The 18,081-nt window shown below is 55.0% G+C and overlaps 2 protein-coding genes across 2 annotated transcripts; both read right to left on the reverse strand.

Moving 5' to 3' along the window:
* Positions 1 to 700: 700 nt before the first annotated feature.
* On the reverse strand, positions 701 to 1,091 carry SMIM41 (small integral membrane protein 41). The gene has a single exon (XM_032876735.1). The coding sequence runs from the start codon at positions 1,018 to 1,020 to the stop codon at positions 745 to 747; it is 276 nt and encodes a 91-aa protein (XP_032732626.1). The 5' UTR covers positions 1,021 to 1,091; the 3' UTR covers positions 701 to 744.
* A 1,776-nt stretch (positions 1,092 to 2,867) lies between these two features.
* Positions 2,868 to 9,077, reverse strand: ATG101 (autophagy related 101). The gene is made up of 4 exons (XM_032876736.1): positions 8,970 to 9,077; positions 8,602 to 8,707; positions 5,424 to 5,676; positions 2,868 to 3,570 (listed from the first exon to the last, which is right to left on the reverse strand). Exons 3-4 carry the CDS (start codon positions 5,673 to 5,675, stop codon positions 3,166 to 3,168), a joined length of 657 nt encoding a protein of 218 aa, XP_032732627.1. The 5' UTR covers position 5,676; positions 8,602 to 8,707; positions 8,970 to 9,077; the 3' UTR covers positions 2,868 to 3,165.
* Between the last annotated feature and the right edge of the window lie 9,004 nt (positions 9,078 to 18,081).

Consider the following 18,081-nt stretch of genomic DNA (forward strand, 5'->3'; position numbering starts at 1 on the left):
ATGAGGCAAAGCTCAGTGCTCTGGGCCACACCTGGCCCCCCACACACACACCAGAACAGGGTCTGGGGGAGGGGAGACCCCACCTCACCTCCCCATCCCCTAGAGTCATCCAGGCCCCTGGTTCTGCCATAAAACAGGACCCACACTCCCATCTCTGCCTCCAAAGGGAGGCCACAGAGAGGAATCTTACTCAGATCCCCTTCTAGGGACAAGACTTCAGGAAGGAGAGGAGGCGGAAGCAGGAGCCAAAGGTCTGGATCGTCACTGTTTCTGGGGCAGTGTGTCTCCTTTAGCCCCCCAGTGGCAGGGGCTGGAGCTGGGCCTTAGCTCCAAGTAGTGCTGGGGCAAAGCGGAGGCTGGATACATGCAGGAAGGGGCTCCAAAGCACACTGCGGCCCCTCCAGAGCCCTTCTCCCATCCGCCCTACCTCCCCCTCACACCTGGTGACTCTCACACTTGGTGACCATCATTCTAAAAAAAAAGACACGGATGGGGCATTGCTGCAGGAGAGACACAGGGTGGCAGCCTCTTCCCTCAGGTCCCAGCACACCCAGGGTAGCCGCAGGGCCCACCTGGTGGACATGCAGAGCCCAACCCCAGTCGCTGAAGAGCTGTCCCCCACCGCTCTCACCTGAGCGGGCGCCAGCCTCTAGGGAAGGACGTGGTGCCCCCCGCTCCGCAGCCGCCGTCGGATGCCCAGTCCTGGGCCGCCTGGAGGCCCGCGACCCTGGAGCGCACGGGCGCCTAGGAGTCGTCCTCGCCTCCGCTGGCACTGCTGGGCTCGGCCTCGCGGGACGCGCGCCGCTCGCGGACCAGCATCGCCATCAGGCCCTGGGCGCGGAGGAGGAGGCCACCGCCCAGGAACAGGACCCCGCAGAGCACGAGCAGCGACAGGACTCCCAGCACCGCCGCCTGCACGACGCGCGGCCCCTCGGGGGGCTCCAGCGGCTCCCCGGACTGGTTGCAGCAAGAGCTCAGCCAGGTGGCAGGGGGCGAAGCGCCCGCTTGGGAGCTGTTCATGCTGTGGCGCCGCCAGCTGCCCAGATGTGCGCGGAAGGGCCAGATGTGCGGGAGCGCGAGCGGGAGAGCGGGCGGGCGGGCCTGGGCTGCATGGGGGAGGTGCCCGAGGGGCGGATCCCAAGCTCCGTTCGCTCCCACCCTGCGTGCAGAGCTCCTCCGGCCCCCGGGGGTATTTCTTCCTGTCTCACAGCCCATACACCCATCCAGTCAAATCCAGAGTCAGGTCCCAAGGCTTTCCTTCTCCCATGGCAAAGGAACTCAAAGAGATAGCACCTCCCTTCGAACTGAAAAAATCTTCCAGACCCCACCCCAGGTGCTGATGGTGGGGTGCTGCCCCACTAAACAGGGTACAAGACCAGCAAGCGCTCCTGGGCTGTCCCTGAGCCAAAGCTCAATACTGCAGGTGGCCCAGGTGCCCATTAGAACAGGAGGCAAATGAGCACCTCCAAGACCTGAGGGGCACAGATGCTTACTCCTCCATCATCCCTTCTGGGAACCTCTTAGAGTTGGACAAGCAGGCCAGTGCCTCCTTGGGCCCATAGCAAGGAGAGATGCAGGGTAGAACTTCAAGTCCTACCCTCATTCCTTTGCTCAGGCCCCAGAGGTCAAGTTACCTACTGATGAGCAAGCGAAGTTGAGTCACCAGGGCTCCTCTTCTGACCCCTGAGTACATCAGTCCCCTACCTCTGGGAAATCGTAACGCCAGAGAAGAATGGAAAGGTTACTGTCCTATACCCCCAAGGGGAGCTCAGTGCCAGCGGGGTGTCCCATGACCAGCCTGGGCTTGGGCATGGAGCAGAGACCGGCTGAGTAAAGGAGAAAGTCTCAAAAAGCTGGGATGGAGGGAAGACCCTCCTGCTCAGATCTCCAGAAAGACAGCAACCTTGAGCTCTCTTTTTAAAAAAACTAAGTCACGGCCAGCAAACAACTCTGTCAGCCAACCAGCCACTCAGAAAGGATTAGCTGATGGCCGGCTAGGAAGAAAAGATCCCCAGACTCCAGCAGGCCAGGTAGGGATTAGACACCATCAAGGACCTGCTAGGAAACGGCCTTCCCCATCTCCCAAGCCTTGAGAACCTCCTGAGTTCTCCCAATGCCCCAGTGATCAACGGCAACACTTCACTACCACAGGGCCAAGGTGCCTGGAATGGGAGAAACGTGCCAACACTTCCTGGCCACGCTGGCCACCTACCTGCTCCAGGACCTCGCGGAAGACCCCACCACCCTGCACTCCATTTAGCCTGGTACAACTGCCCACATATAACCCAGAAGTATTACAAAAGAGGGAATAAATCCGTAAGAAGTATACAAGGAGTTCACAGTTTGAGCATCCTGTTGTAGAAATGAGTGTGTTAACAAAGCAGTGTCCTAACAACCGGCAAGGCCCAGCCCAGTCTGGAAGAAGTGTCATCAAACACCTATCTCAAGTTGGCCAATCTCTCTCCAGAGAAGGAAACCCCCAACTAAATGAGCTTTCTGGTACACGTGGGGACCTGTATGTGCACTGTGAAGACACAGAGGATACTCTTTGAGAATCATCGTGAAGCCAGTCCAGATAACATCAAAGCCAGGATATCACAGCTTCCTCAGGGAGAAGAAACAGCAGTCATATCTGAAAGCAACAGCTCCTCCTCTGTGTCATCATTCACAGGACTGACCACAGTGACAACCGGGTGGTGAACACCTGCTTTTGTGAACCCACAACAAAGTACCAACTGGCCAGTTTTAATCTATCCCCCGCCCCGTTCCCTTCGTGTGGGAATAATGCCCTCAATGCACACCTGCATCTGCACAGGTCAGAGAGTGGTGACATTTCAGGGCAGGACACAGGCCCAGGGAGAGAAGGCTCAACCCAAACACATTCTCAATTTTATTCACCATCCCAGCGATGGCTCATCCATACATTTGAGGAAGGGGGACCCCCACAGGGGTGCAGAGAGACAGTCAAGGCCAGACCTGACCATGAGCAAAGGTTAAAGGGGATGACCAAGGACTGGCAACCACAAAACAAGGAAGCCAGGGGTGGCCATTCCAAGTCTCACCAAGGAGTCTGAGCAGGCTCCAGAGCCCCAAAGGCCCCACAGTATGATCCCTGGAAGCCAAGGTCTGCAAGCCATCCAGGAGAGCCCGTGGCTCCAGTAAGGCCTAGAGGGCAAGGGTGTCTTTGATGAGCCTGCGCATGGTGGTGGTGACCGAGGTACCCAGGGCATCGGTGATCTGGAAGGAGATCTTGTATAGGTAGGGCTGCACATCCCGCAAGCCCGTGTCGAACACGTTGTCCACCTCCGACTGCGTGGGCATCTTGGGCAGGTACTCATGCCGGTTCATGACCTCCACAATGTTGATGACCTTCTCGCAGAGCTTCTCGCCCACCTTCTCCCGGCAGATCTGCCGTTCCTGCTCTGTGGCCAGGGCGACCACGTGCACCTTCACTGTCCACACTTCCCAGGGGATGCACTCATCCGAGAAAGGCCAGCGTGACTTCTTCTTCTGGTAGAACTCCAGGGACATCTGCCCCAGCCCATCACCTCCAGAGTTGCGCAGCGCGTCCTGGGGAAGGAAGAGGGGTAACAGATGAGAAGGCCGAGTCACCCTGTGAGTGCCTGCTTCCTACACCCCGGGGAACTAGGCTCTCCTAGCTTTACTAGTCCTTCAGGGAAGGTAGGGAATGAGATGCACAGGGGGCAAAGGATTCGTGTGAAGTGACACAGCAAACTGCCACCCAAACACAAGTGTTCCTAGCAAACCAACAAGATCTGTCTCTAAAGAAAAGCAGAAGAGGGGATTAAAGTCCAGTGAGCCTTAACTAGAAAAAAGGACACCAAGAGGGGCACCTGGGTGGCTCAGTAGGGTAAGCATCTGCCTTTGGGATTGAGTTCCGGGGGAGGGGGTTTGCCAGGGGAGGGGGGGGGGTCCCTGCTCAGTGGGGAGTCAGTGTCTCCCTCTGCCCCTCCCCCAGCCTCTCTCTCTAATAAATAAATAAAATCTTTAAAAAAAGAAAAAGGAAACCAAGAAACAGAAGGGGGAAGGACAGACCAGAGCTGGCTTCTCCCCCTTCTCTGAGAAGCAAATGAGACCATCTCGTCCAAGAATTCTGCCTAGCCCCTACCTCCAGGGGGTGTGGTGGCCCCACACTCGTCCTCCTAGAGCAGCTGGGAGCCTGAAGCACCCTTCCCTCTGAGTTAACACCAACTCGGAGAGTAAGGGTGCTTCCCTCAAGTCCTGAACTGTCCTTCAAGGGATAATTCTCTCCTTTGTGGACAGAGCAAGGTCACGGGTCATGATGGCTAACACCTCTACAAAGCTCACAGTAAAGCCAGGCTGGTTCAAGCACTTGACATATTTGACTCATTTAATCCTCATAGTGCATATGCCTCTGAGGCAAGTATGATTATCCTTCCAGTTTTACATACAGGGAAGCCGAAGGCCTGGGAAGTGGCGTCATCTGCCCAAGGTCACACACCAGCTGGGTGGTACAGCCAGGCCCCTGAATCCATGCTCTTAACCATTATATGCTACGTGCTTCTCACAGGCGTCTATAGCCAGACTTAGGACGGTCGGCTGACTACCACAGCCTCCCTTGAAGACGGACTGGGAAACTCTAAAGAACTTACCCTGTCTGCTCTCAGAGGGACAAGGGAGTGCAGTGAGGGGGAACACTGTGGCCTGGGGGAGGGTCCACATCCTGCCATGAGCACCTGGAGCCCAGCACCATGTAGGGGCTCTCCAAATGTTTGTGAAATGGAAGTCAGAGAGACGGCCCTCCTCCTCTCACCTCAGAGATGGCACCTTAAAAAAAAATTCCCCCTTACTTGAAAATTCAAAATAGCCACTCACTGAAACAGTGAAACACTACCACCCTGAATGAATACAAATTCCCACTGCCCGAGGTGACCAACGTCAGCAGCCTGGTGTGTCCCTGCCACCTTCCTCCAGGCCCACACAGGCACGTATAAACCTCAGCCACACTGCCCAAAGGGATGCTCCACTGGATGGTGAGCGCCGGAGCCCAGCGAGCCTCCCTCTTGGGGAATTCCCCCAGGGAAAGGAATTTCATGAAAGGGCAGGTGGAAGCCGAGAGGAGTCCATAGGAAGGGAGAGCTGAAGAGTCAGAGAAGAGGTCCAGCCTAGGATAGGGGGGGTGGGCAATGGGCACCCGAGGGAACCCAATGTCCACGCCGCAAGGGCTGTCTGCTCTCCCTCCCCGAGGGGTTCTCACCAGCCCCTTCCCCTGCCCTGTCCAGAGCCCTCCACCCCGCAAGGAGCACTGAACACACATCTGTGTCTCAGAACATGGAAGAACCCAACAGGAACACTAGTGAAGGGAAGGCCTGTCCAAGGGCAAGCGGGGGTGGGGGGAGACATTCGTGCTGCGCCTGCCACCCCCTGTGCCACACCCCTACCTTGAATTCCCCGACAACCTTGCGCAGGGCACGGTCCAGCTCCTCTGAGGAGACCCGAACGTAGGTGAAGTCGATGAAGTCACAGTCCACATCCTGGGTGCCCACGGTGCCGATGGAGTAGGTGCCCTCCTTCTTGTAGTGGAACTTGCCGGTGCTTCGATGCAGGAGCACCGTGTGCAGCACGGCCAGCATGGCCTCCTCCACCTGCCGCCCCTCCACCGACACCTCCAGCACCTCCGAGCGACAGTTCATCCTGCAGCCAGGAGCCCGCACCCGCGGGCAGGACAAGAACGAAAACAGGAGCCGGGGGGGGGGGGGGGCTTCACCCCAGCCAGGGGCCACCCTGCAAGAGCAGTCAGGTCAGAGCATGGACACGTGACCCGTCTGCTGCCTTCCCGGCCCCACCAGCCTCTGCCTCTGTGGCCCTTCTTGGCATTCTGACGGCACATACTGCCAAGGAAGGCTCTCAGGATCAGAAAGGGAAAGAGCTTCCAAGTTACCAGTCCAAATACCGGCCAGGACTTGACCTCAGGACGGCGTTGAGCGCCATGTCCCGCAAAGGCTCACCGCCGCTGTCCACCACCAGCCACTGACGGTGCGCACGGCCCCTGCCCCCGAGAGGCCACAGGACTGGAGGAGAGAGACGCAGATGAAGGCTATCTGACTGGCCAGGATACGAGGCGGGAGTAAGAAGCAAAGGAAGGTAGGAGTCTGACTGCCTAGGACCTTGAATGGCCAGGTTAAGGCACTTGGACCCTGTGCTGAGGGCAGGGAAGAGCCAATGCGTCACGGTGCCAAGATCAGATCTGTGCAGGAGAAAGTGAACCAGATGAAAGGTGAAGGATGGCTCTTAACTATCTTGTGGCCAAAAACTGCTCTGAGAAATCAATAAAAACTATGAAGGCTGGGGGTGCCTGAGGGGCTCAGTGGGTTAGGCCTCCGCCTTCGGATCAGGTCATGATCTCAGGGTCCTGGGATCGAGTCCTACATCGGGCTCTCTGCTCAGGGGGGAGCCTGATTCTCCCTCTCCCTCTGTTCGTCCCCACCGCTTGTGCACTGCCGTTCTCTCAAATAAATAAATAAATCTTTTTTGAAAAAAATGAAGACTGAGCTCTGACACCTGACTAACGGACACACACACCTCAAATCTCCCCTCATGCCAGGGCCATCAACAAACTCTGGGGCAAAACCTTTCAGATTTAAGGCAAAAAGGCTGGGCAATAAGTCCAGTTAGAGGCCACAACAACAGGGACAGTTACAGAGGCAGCACAATGGGATATGGAGGAGTAAAGTGCAAAGTGTGGGGATTTTCACATCCAACAGTCCTGGGTCGAACCCCAGCTCTCCTACATCTTGTTCTGTGACTGCAAGCAAATCACTTAACCTCTCTGAGTGTGTTTTACCTGTAAATTTGGATTCTTGTGAAGATCAAATAAAATGATCAAATAAAATAAATTTAAAAATCAAATAAAAAATTTTTTTAAAAAATCAAATAAATCAAAAAAATTTTTAATTAAAAAAATCAAATAAAATGATCAAATAAAATTTACAGTCACTGGTTTTATCCACTCTTCTACAGTAGAAGTGACTCTAAAGCCAGACACAGTGACCAGTGACTCTAAAGCCAGACAGCTTGGGCTGCAACCCCAGCTCTACCACTTGCTCACTGGACGACCCTGGGCAAGCTACTTAACTCCTTTGCTCACTGGGCGACCCTGGGCAAGCTACTTAACTCCTATGTGCCTCAGTTTCCTGAATCTATGTAAAGGGGATCTAGAAAGCTACCCTGAAAGGATTGTCCCAGGGAGTAGATGAGTTAGCATCTATAAAGCACTTAAAGCAGTATCTGGCGAGTAGTAAACAGTAAGGACCAACCACTATCATTCACAAGGGTATCATTGTTGCTGAGAGAGGACACAGGCTATGATACAGCACTGGTGGACCGAGTGTGAAAGAAAGAACATACCTGAGGACCAGACCTTGTAAGTAACTGAATATGAGCCCCAAAGGAGAAGAACAGTCCCATTTCTTGCTGAGCATTCAGCTTACAAACCTGCCCTGACGGAGAACTTACCACCTCTCACAGCAAACCATTCTGTCTTTGGACAGCTCTACTCAGGTATTCCTTCTCCAGAAGGAATCCGCCCCTTAGCGCTTCAAACCCCTGGTCACAGTTTGGATATCAGAAGCCACACAGAATAAGTCTCCCTTTTCCACTTATGTGCCTGTCTGATATCTGGAGACAACTCTTCCATTATCCCTCACCCCTACCACAGGTTAAAGGTCCCCAGTCCCCATACACGTCACATCTTCTGGACATCACATCTTCTCTGGCAGCTCTCCTCTAAGCGTATTTCAGTCTGTCTCATTCCCCATTAAACAGCAGTGCTCAGCAGTGAACACAGGGCAGTCTGTGGACAGCTCAGAGATCAAGCTGGCTCTGCCTCTCACTCGGCTACCAGCGAGGGTCTACCTGACCTAGCAGTCATCCCTTCACAGGTATTATCCTGTCTTGGCTCTCCCCCAGACTGACAGTTCCTTGACGGCAGGGACTAGATCCTACTGGAAACTCCATGCCTGGAACCTAGTACAAAGTAACTGCTCAAATCACCCTGATCAGAAGCCTCCAGGTCCTTCCACAGGTTGCTGGATCAGTTTCTCCTACATCAGGAGGAGTCAAACTCTGCCCCTCCTTTCTGCTCTCTATAGTATAATTCCCTTCAACAGATTCCCATCTAGAGGCTCCCAGCTCTGGCCCAGCTCCCCCTTCTTCCACCACTTCCCCCACAGGGTCCCCCACAAACGTTCACCCAGTCCACTTCTTTCTTTGGCCCCACCCCCAGGCTCTTCCTAGGAAAAAGCTGTTGTTGGTAGCACTCCTTCAGGAAGTCGGTACTGACCAACCCCAGCCTCCTTCCCAGAGCAAGCCACATCTGGTCTGTGATGAACCTTTCTGTCCCCTTCCCCTCACCCCTGCCTCCTGTGGGCGGGGAGTCTTCTCGAGCAGAGCCTGGGAAATCTCATGATTTCTCTGAAATCATGAAATCTCTGATTGTCTCTGAAATTTTCTCTGAAATCTCATGAAATCTCTGATCCCCCATCGCCCCAACGCCCGAAGGCCCAGGTATGCAGAGCACAGCGCCAGCTTGGAGCCCAGGGCATCCCCATGCCCACTTACGCGTATAGGTTTGAACGCAGGTCCTTCAGGTTCGGACCATGCCCTTTCTCCTCCTCGCGCGCAAATGCGCCTCGACGTCCGCGCCAGCGACTGAGCCCCAAAGAGACTAAAAGCCAAAACAGAAAGCTCAGCGTCAAGATACTCTGGCGGGCCCCAGGAAGGACCTTCCACCGGGTCCCGTGTCTCCCACCGCCACCACCCGCAACCCGCCGAAGTCCGGAGTCCAGGAAAGAAGCTGCCTCCTGAGGTCCCGGGAGGTGCGCGGGGGGCGGGGGGGGGGGCGGACCCTCCCCGCGCCCAGCCTGGCCGCACTCGGGAGTTCCAGGTGCGCCGTCCCTCCCGCCGGCCCGGGGAATGCCCGCGCTTACACAGGGGAAGGGGACAGACGGTTAGTCGAAACGGTCCCCCACCAACCCAAGCCTGTGTCCCAGACCGGACGGACAAGGAAACCGCGCTCCCGGGGCCGCCTGACCACCGCGGCAGGAGGCGGTGCCGGCGGCGGAAGTCCGGACCTCCGCCCCCTGCCAGCCGGGCAGGTTCCACCGGCTCCATGGGTCTCCGGCGGGGGTGCGAACACGCCCGGCCGGGCCCGACATCAGCGCAGCCGTCCCCCCACCTTACAGCCACGCCAGCGGACACAGAGGGCCACACACTCCTCCGAGAAAGCGTGCTTCTTTTTGGTTTGATCACCTCTCGGATTTTTTGATTCGATAGTAAAAAGTATCTCCCTCGTTTGGACGAGTCCATTCAGCCCACCACCGAGAGTGTTGTTGTGTTTCGGCTGGAATCACGCACTTCCGCCATAGAGATGGGATGGAAGGAGAGGCCAATGGGCTCTGTGCTGCCTCATTAGACCGAGAGGAGTCATCGGCGATGACTCAGCCTCTGGGGTGCAGGTCTGCTCCCCAACTCCGGGCGCAGAGACCTGGACTGGACACCGATTCCCCCAAGATGAAGGGAACGCCATCCGGAGACGTGGCCTGGAGATGAACCCGGGCTGGTGCGCTGCGTGATGCTGGATGGATGGCTGAATTAGCTTGTCCAGCGTGCGTAGTAGAATCCCTGGCCCCACGATGCTGGAGAAAGGGGCTTAACCTTACCGTATTATCTTCATACAGGAACGCTACTTCGTGCTTGACCATGACCGATCTGGTGACAGCTCTTGTAAAGCTCATAATTCTGCCATTGCCCCCTGTGTGAGCCTCTTGACGTCACTCCTTCTTTCTGATTTTCTCCTCTATAAAGGGGGTGCTGTTGTGAGGATCACAAGAGATAATTCATATGAAAGATCTTTGTGGAATGTAAAGTGTTATACGAATGAGTGCATTTTTAGTGCTCTGTAACTTCCAAGAGAATGTTTGGTTTTCCGTGTAGATCGTGAGCCTAGAATAGGCAGAGGTCTGTCCGTTTTTTGTTCATGCCCACAGAGCCTGGGATGCACCAACTGAGACTCACTGGCCTGAGTTGTTTACTTGAGGATTAAGATGCTCATTTTCCTAACACACTCTCCCAAAATAATGATATAATATTTATTGAGTGAAATGTAGAGAGCATGATTCTAAGTGCTTTATGTATGTTAATTTAAGCTTCATAATGATCAATACTAGAAGGCAGATAAAGACACTGTGGCTGGGAGAGGTTAAGTAACTTGCCCAAGGTCACCCAGTAAGTAGCAAGCCTGGGGTTCAAATGCAGGATTCCATACCTCTACGGAAGTTCTCTTTCTGGTTTCTCCATGCACTACCATTCTCCAATACACCCCACTCAAAGCCTTCTCTCTAGTGGGAAGATGCTCTGATGAGTAGCGTCTGCTAGTTTTCTGCAATGGCTGATTTGAAGCTATGGGACATCCCTGAATGCAGAGTCCAAAATGAATGAAGGATTACATTTTGATCATCAGTAGTACAATGGGCTCACCAGCACTGGTACCAGCAGGCTCCAGCACACCCTTTAGGACTGCCCTCTCCCACCAGCTTTTCTTTCTTTCTTGTTTTTTTTTTTTTTTAAGATTTTATTTGTTTAGTTATTTACTAATGAGTTATTTATTAATTTGTGATTGATTAATAAACAAAAATTCATTTATTTATTAAAAATTTTAGAGAAATGGGTGGGAGAGAGACTGTGAAGGGAGGGTGGGGGAGGGATAGGGGAGAAGAAGAGGGAATCTCAAGCCAACTTGGCACTGAGCATGGGGCTCAGTCACGTGATGCTGTGATCCCCACCTGAGCCTAAATCAAGAGTCTGGATGCTTTAACTGAGCCACCCAGGCACCGTCCCACCAGTTTTTCTCAACCCCGACACAACTCCTTTTCTGGCTGACATTCCCCCTCCTCATCAGTTCCTTATTCCCTCACCCTTCTCTCCATAGCTGGGCCCTGGAGCAGCCTTGGTCCCTCTGGTTTGTCTTTGTCCCAGGTGCAGCCGCCTGTCCCCTGGCAGCATCAGAGTACCCCCAGGGCCTCAGAAAGGAGAAAGCCACCTGCCTTATAGACCAACATCTTCTGGAGCCTGGACTTAACCAGGAGGAATCAGCATAAAATATTGAGAGAGTGTCTGAGGAGCCAGAAGAGGGAGACCGAAGGAAGTAGAACCAGCCCTGGATGGGTGGGGGGACCAGAGCCTAACTCCCAGAGACTGCCAGTCAGGGAAGGGAGTGGCTGATCTCTCCTCTACCCCTGACACCCTTCATCTCAGGGACCTTCGAGGCCACAAGACTGACATCATCATCACTACTACCCATCACTGAACCTTACTAGGCACCGCGCCAGCACTTCGAATGCACTATTGTGTTGATTTCTCCAACTACCTTTGAAGGTAAATGCAATCCCCCCCCCCCAATTTACAGATAATGAAACTGAGGCTCAGTGATATGTAGTAATTACTTTGATAGCTAATTTTATGTGTCAACTTGCCTGTGCCTCAGAGTACCCAGACATTTGATCAAACATTATTCTGGGTGTGTCTGGGAGAGTGTTTTTCTGAAGGAGATTAACATTTGAATTGGGTAGACTTGAGTAAAGGGGACGACTTCCTCCCCTAATGAGGGTGGGCCCCGTCAAATCAGTTGAAGACCCAAATAGAATAAAAGCTCTGACCCTGCCGAGAAAAAGGAGAATTCCTGACTGCTTTCAAGCTGGAACATTGGGTTCTTTTCCTGCTTTCAGACTTGAACTGAAACACCTACTCTTCCTGGGTCTCCCGCTCACTGGCATTTGGAACTATACCCCAGCTTTTCTGAGTCTCCCACTTGCTGACTACAGATCTTGGGACTTATCAGACCTCCATAACCACATGAGCCAATTCCTCATAACAAATTTCTTTCTATAGATACACATCCTATTAGTTCTGTTTCCCTGGAGAACCCTGACTAATACACTTGCCAAGGCCACACGCTCCTCTGTCCTCATTCCACCCACTGTTGTCCCTCCTCCAAAACTCACCTTGTCCCTGGAGCCCTTCCCGTCTGAGGCTGAAGCTGAGCCCCCTCACCTTACTTGTCTCTGGCCAGATGCTGGCCAATCCTTGCCTCCTCTTACCTCCCCAAATCCTTACAGGGCTGTTCCCACTGCACCTCAGACCTTGGGTCCTATGGCCACATGGGTGGTCCTGTCAGGGAGGGAAGGTTCAAAAAGCAAGACTGTGTGGGGGTGTGTGGGTGGCTCAGTGGGTTAAAGCCTCTGCCTTCGGCTCAGGTCATGATCTCAGGGTCCTGGGATTGAGCCCCACATCAGGCTCTCTGCTCAGCGGGGAGCCTGCTTCCCCCCCAACCCCTGCCTGCCTCTCTGTCTACTTAGGATCTCTCTCTCTGTGTCAAATAAATACATCTCTTTTTAAAAAAAGTGAGACTGTGTGGAATGAATTACCCCACCCTATGACCCTCTCTTGATGATCAAGATGTAATCTTTTTTGTTGTTTTTAGAGATTTTATTTTTAAGTGAGCTCTACACCCAACACGGGTCTTGAACTCATGACCCTGAGTTCAAGAGTCTCACGCTCTACAAATTGAGCTAGCCAGGCACCCCTTCAATCATTTATTCATCTACTTATTCATTCATTCATGCCAGACATATGTAACTGTCCATATGCCACGCCCATGTCCTATCAAGGGGGACAGTGTGGCCCTCTGGAAGCTCAAAAGTCTTGCAAAGGAAATGGACCAGGGGCTCCTCCTGAACTGGAGAACGTAAGAGCTGGTACGAAAGAAAAGGCAGCAGGCTTTCCAGGGCTGGGGATGGAGGCTACTGCTGTCAGTCTTGACTGGGGCCTGTGGGAGAGGAAGTGATACATTGAAGGTGGGCAGTGAGGGGACACTGGGAGAAAAGTGGGACAGCTGCAGAAAGCATAGGACATCGAGGTGAGGGATGGGCCAGAAGAGGTGAGTGGTTCCAGAAAGAAGTGGAGTTACCGGGAATTATTCGGGGAGGGGGTTTCCTGGAGAAGGGGAAAGAAAAAGGCTTGGGGGAGAGGTCTCCTCGAGAGCCGAGGGTGGAAACTGAGGCTTGTGGCGTGGGAGAGGCAAAGACGGAGAGAGCAGACTTCTCAGTCAGAGCCCGACACCACAGCCAGCCAGGCAGCCCAGCGGCTAGCTGAGGCCCTCTGAGCCAGGCCGGCAGCTGAGGCCCATGGAGGGACCTTGAAGGCCAACCCAAGACCTTGGGAGTAGGCAGCTGGCTTTGCATGTTGCATGATGACTGTGGCCTTGGATGGCCCCACCCCATTCTAGTGTGTGCCCTGGGGAGAGCTGAGCCCTGAAGCTGGGCCTGCAGGCCACCCCCCCCCAGTCGCTCCAGAGCTGACCCCAGTGGCGTCACGGGGAGTGACTCAAGCCCCATCAACAACAATGAGTGGGACTGACGTCAGGCCGGGGGCTCCTGACGGTGCCTAGCCTGGCCGGGTGGCCAGCACCCTGTCTCCTGACCCTCTCACCCTGGTCAGGCTGCAAGGCCACCAAGGATCAGCTGTCCCCTTATAACATCTGCCCCCCTGGGATCTGGGGCAGGGACTCCTCCATCGCCCACCTCCATACCCCCTCCTCCGAGGCAGAGGAAATAGCTGGGCTTCCGACAGTGTGGCAGAGAGCGTGAGAAAGAGGCACCTCGCAGCCCGACCTCGTCAGGCGGACTCTAGACCTGGCCTGGGCTGGGAGGTAGCATGTCTGCTGCCTGTCCGGGGGAACGTGGGAATCTGTGCTTCGCTGTTGGGGAGCGGGGGTGGGTATCTTTCTCCGGGAAGGTCTATGTGTTTGTCTCTCTGGCCAAGTTGGGGTGGGGATGGGGCTTAATTACTGTGTCTATCCTCAGGGGTAAGGGCTCTGTCATCTCTCTGTCCTGCAAGGTCTACGCATCTGTTCCTTTGGGAGGCATGTGTGTCTCTGTCCTCTGGCCCAGAGGAGTCTGTGTGACTGTCTTTGCAAAAGGAGAGGGTATTTACCGCCCTAACTCTGGTTTCTCTTGTGACTCTGGTGTCTTGTCAGGCCAGAGACATCTGTCTATCCTCACAGTACCCCAGTTATCCAGGTTGGGGTTTAGATCTCCAAGGGCTGGGGTGGGTTAGGGCCTCATCCCTCTGATGGGCCAGACTAGGAGGGCAGGGACAGTCGGCACCCTGCCTGGCTGGCTTGCACTGGGCACTGCTCCCTGCTAACACAGCACGTACCACACCCCCGCCTGGGCACTCCCCTCCCAGCCCAGCTGCCACCCCCAGCCCCCATGGCGGTGCCTGAGTAGGGGCCGGACAATGCCTGGTGCCTGGGTCAGATCTTGAGGAGACCTCAAGGGCCCCCTCCCAAGCCTGGCAGGGTCAGGGCCCAGCAGGAGGCGGAAGGAACCAGGGTCGTAGGGAGAATAACCAAGCACGGGCCTAGGGGTGCGGGAAAAGGGGCAGAAGCCAAGGCCAAAGTCTCCAGGGCCTTATGGTCCTCAGGCCAGCTCTGAGTCTAGCTGGGGGCCCTGGAATGGGTCTCCTGCCCTCAGAATGTCCCTGGCTATGTAGGGAAGGAGATACTGGGGGAGTGGAGGGTGCTTTGGCTCAGCCTTGTGCTAACTCCTTCCTGCACTCACAGCTAGAGGCTGGAGGTTTCCAAGTCCCACTAGCCAGCCTAAACCTTACCCCAGCAGCCCCAACCTGGGGCCAAGGCAGGGCAGGGCAGCAGCCTGAGCCTGGAGCAGGGCTGAAGGCGGAGGTTTGGCGCTGGGCTCTGGCTGCTCCAAGAAGGACACAGCAGCTGGCAGCTGCAAGGCCAGGCCTGGTAGGGCTGGACAGTGGATGGCCAGAAGCTCACCCCCTCAACCTCATATTCTGAGGAGGCCAGGTGGTTCTCGGGTCTCCGGTGCAGTCGGGGACTTTGGTGGGGGCTGAGGCTAGTTCAGATTTAAGCTAAAACTCCCTGGGACTCCCTAGACCTGGCTGTCCCATAAAGGGGACCCAGCACTCCCCTCAGCCGAGACGTGCCTGACACAGCTGCCTCAGGGCTGCGGAAAGACATCCCTAACCACCTGCTAACTGTCCAGCCACTCACTACAAGCGGCCTCCCACCTCTGACAGCCTCTCACTGGCTTCCCTCCGCAGCCCTACAGCAGGCTACACATAGCCCAGCACCCTGGACACCCAGAGCCGATCATGTGGCACAATACAGCTCAAGTACAGGGTGGCTGCCTGTGACCTTCAGAAGCTCCTCAGCCTCCTTGAGGCCAGCCTTTGCCACCTCCCTCCATAACCAAGTGCCAGTGGCCAGAGCCCAGGTAAGAGGCAGTTTCCTCCATTCCAGGCCCCTGAGGAGGGTTATCAAGCACAAACTCTGGGGTATACAGAGCCACCCCAACCCCAGTCACAATGGCACCTCAGGGCTGGGGAGGGGGCCAGGGGTTCTGGGCACAGGGCCCAGCGTGGGTGGGGTAGGGGGGAGACAGGGAGGCAGGCTTCCTGGGTCTCCATGTGAGGACAAACAGCAGGCTTTGAGGCCTTGGAAAATCCCGCCTGGGATTCCAGGCCCTGCCGGCGTCACTGCCTTTTGACTATTGTCCCCGTCGGAAACGGGCCCAGCCCCCGGCTAGCGGGGACAGAGCAGCCATTGTGAGGCCCCACCAGGCTCAATGCCCCCTTGTTCGCCCTCCCAGCCCCTAGCAAGACTGGGAGGCCAGTTCTTCCAGTTGCTCAGTGGAAAAGAAAGAGCCTGCCTGCAGGCTCCAGCCCTTGGGCGGGTCGGGGCGGGGCGGGGTGGGGCTGGAGAACTCGGCCTCCCACCCAGTACCCCAATCACCAGAGTACTGGAAAGGGGCCACCCTCCGGGATGGAGCTTCTTTCATTTACAAAGCCCCTGGGCAGGGAGACCTAGGGGTTAGGTATCTAGACACACCCTGCGCTGCCACTTAGAAGCCTAGTGACCTTGGGAAAGTCATTTCCTTTCTCTGCCTTTGTAAAAGCTGTAGCTATGATTTATTGTTTGTTGCATACCAGGCACTGTTTGAAATACTTTGTATACATGCATTCATGTAATCATTGTAGTCACTTTATGAAATAGATACAATTATTTCCCTATTCACAGATGAAGACACTAAGGCACGGAAGTATCTTAGTGGAAATTCTCCAGCTAGAAAGAGCTGGAGCCAAGATTTAAAGCCAGGTTTCCAGGGTCCTGGCTCTCTACTGTTCTGCTGGGCTCCCGGCCTGTGAGGTGGGGATAACCACCCTTTCTTCGTGGGGGTGGTAGTGAGGGTTAGAAAGGACAAATATCACGTGAAAAGAACTTGGTGGGTGATGGAACCTTGTACATGGTAGCTCTTATCATTGCTACGGGGCTTAGATATCTACACAGACCAAGAGTCTCCAGGGCTCCCCCCATACCCAACCCCTGCCTCTAACTCAAACCCCTAAGTGGCCCTTTTGCCTTCCCCAAGGGACTGCCCTGTACTCCACATCTGTATCCATGCTAGAGTCAGGGGTATGGAAGAGAGTGACCTAAAGGGAGAGGCCTCAATCCAATCCCACAACTGGTGGGAGATTTCCCAGCAAGCTCTCTGTTCCTAACCAGAGTACCACTCCCGGACCCACCTCTTCACTGAGTGGATGGGGAAACTGAGGCTCAGGGAGGAAGAGGAGCTTCTGCGAGAGCAGCATGGAGTTGGGAGGCAGGGCTGAGAATAGAAGCAAATCTCCGAACTGCTCCCCACTCCCGCCCCCCCCCCACCTCCGGTCTGCCCTGCACCTTGCCGAGTGTGTGCTTTGACAAAGGCTCATTCAGGTGCTTGGGCGGAGGGTACCAGGGACACATGCTGGAGGTTGTAGTCACCATAAGCGTGGCCCAGGGCTCCCCACCCCAACCACATGTGGACCCTGCAGAAGGCCTGGGGCTGGACTGTCTTCCTCGAACCCCAGCAAGGGCATGTGGTTGATAGCTCCTTGGGGAACCTGAGGGCTGTGGCTGGAGCACTGGGAAAGACCCTTGATTCCATCCTCGGGAGCAAAGCCCTATATTTTATGGCTTCCATCCAGTCAGGGGCCATGAAGGTGGAGCCTCAGAGTCCCGGGCCAAGGGTTGTGAGGAACAGGTGTAAGGGGCAGTGCTTTCGGGTCTCCTATAAGGTCCTTGGGAAGGACTCCATGCAGCCAGCCAGACACTGAGCTCAGTGAAGGGGGCTGGACCCTGCTAGGCTGGCAGCTATCTGGGCCTCAGGCTAGGGTCCATCTAGGTTCCTGTTTCTCAAAAAAGTGGCCCTGAGACTCACACTGGCATCAAAAGCACTTGGCAAAAGTGTTTGGTAAAAGCGTGGACTCCAGGGCCCTCCCCCTCAGCAAATTGGAGTTTCTGACATCAGATCCTAGGAATCTGCCTTTCAAGCCAGCTAAGCAACTGATGAGCTGGGGAGTTGGAGGACCTACATAGGGGCATCTGAATACAGATAGGAACCCCAGAACGATCTTCTTCCCGAGAGGACAAGGGCCACCAGCAACCTGGATGTTATTGTTGGGGTGCTAGGCAGGTGGGGATTGTAGAAAATGCAGATGGAAAAAAACTTGTACTAAAGCTAACGCCATCCCAGACTGCCATGTACCCAGCCCCAGGCACCTCCACCGACGTTCCCGGACTCCCACAGGCAACGCGAGGTGGGCTCTGCCCCTCACCCTGTTTTACAGATGTGGAAGTCCAATCAGAGACCATGGTCCCAAAGGAACAGTGACAGCTGGAGTGATCCTCTCGCCCCTCAGCTCACTGGCCTCCACCACGAGCCTCTGTCCATGAGGCATGGGCTTATCAGAGCCTTTCCACGTATCCAAAACTAGTCTGAGTGCTTTGCGTAACCACCCCAAGAAGCAGGGGTCATGATTATCTACACCTTTTAGAAAAGTATAAACTGAGGCCTGTGAGCTCAGGTCGGTAACCTGAATGATTCAGCCAAGAGTTGCTTCTGTCACTTCAGTAATGATGGGGATGGGGGTGGGGGATGTGTGTGGGGAGGAGGAGGGCACAAGAGACAGTCAGGC

The sequence above is a fragment of the Lontra canadensis genome, unplaced genomic scaffold (assembly GCF_010015895.1).
Source record: "Lontra canadensis isolate GAN:19392208 unplaced genomic scaffold, GSC_riverotter_1.0 scaffold59, whole genome shotgun sequence".
NCBI lineage: Eukaryota > Metazoa > Chordata > Mammalia > Carnivora > Mustelidae > Lontra > Lontra canadensis.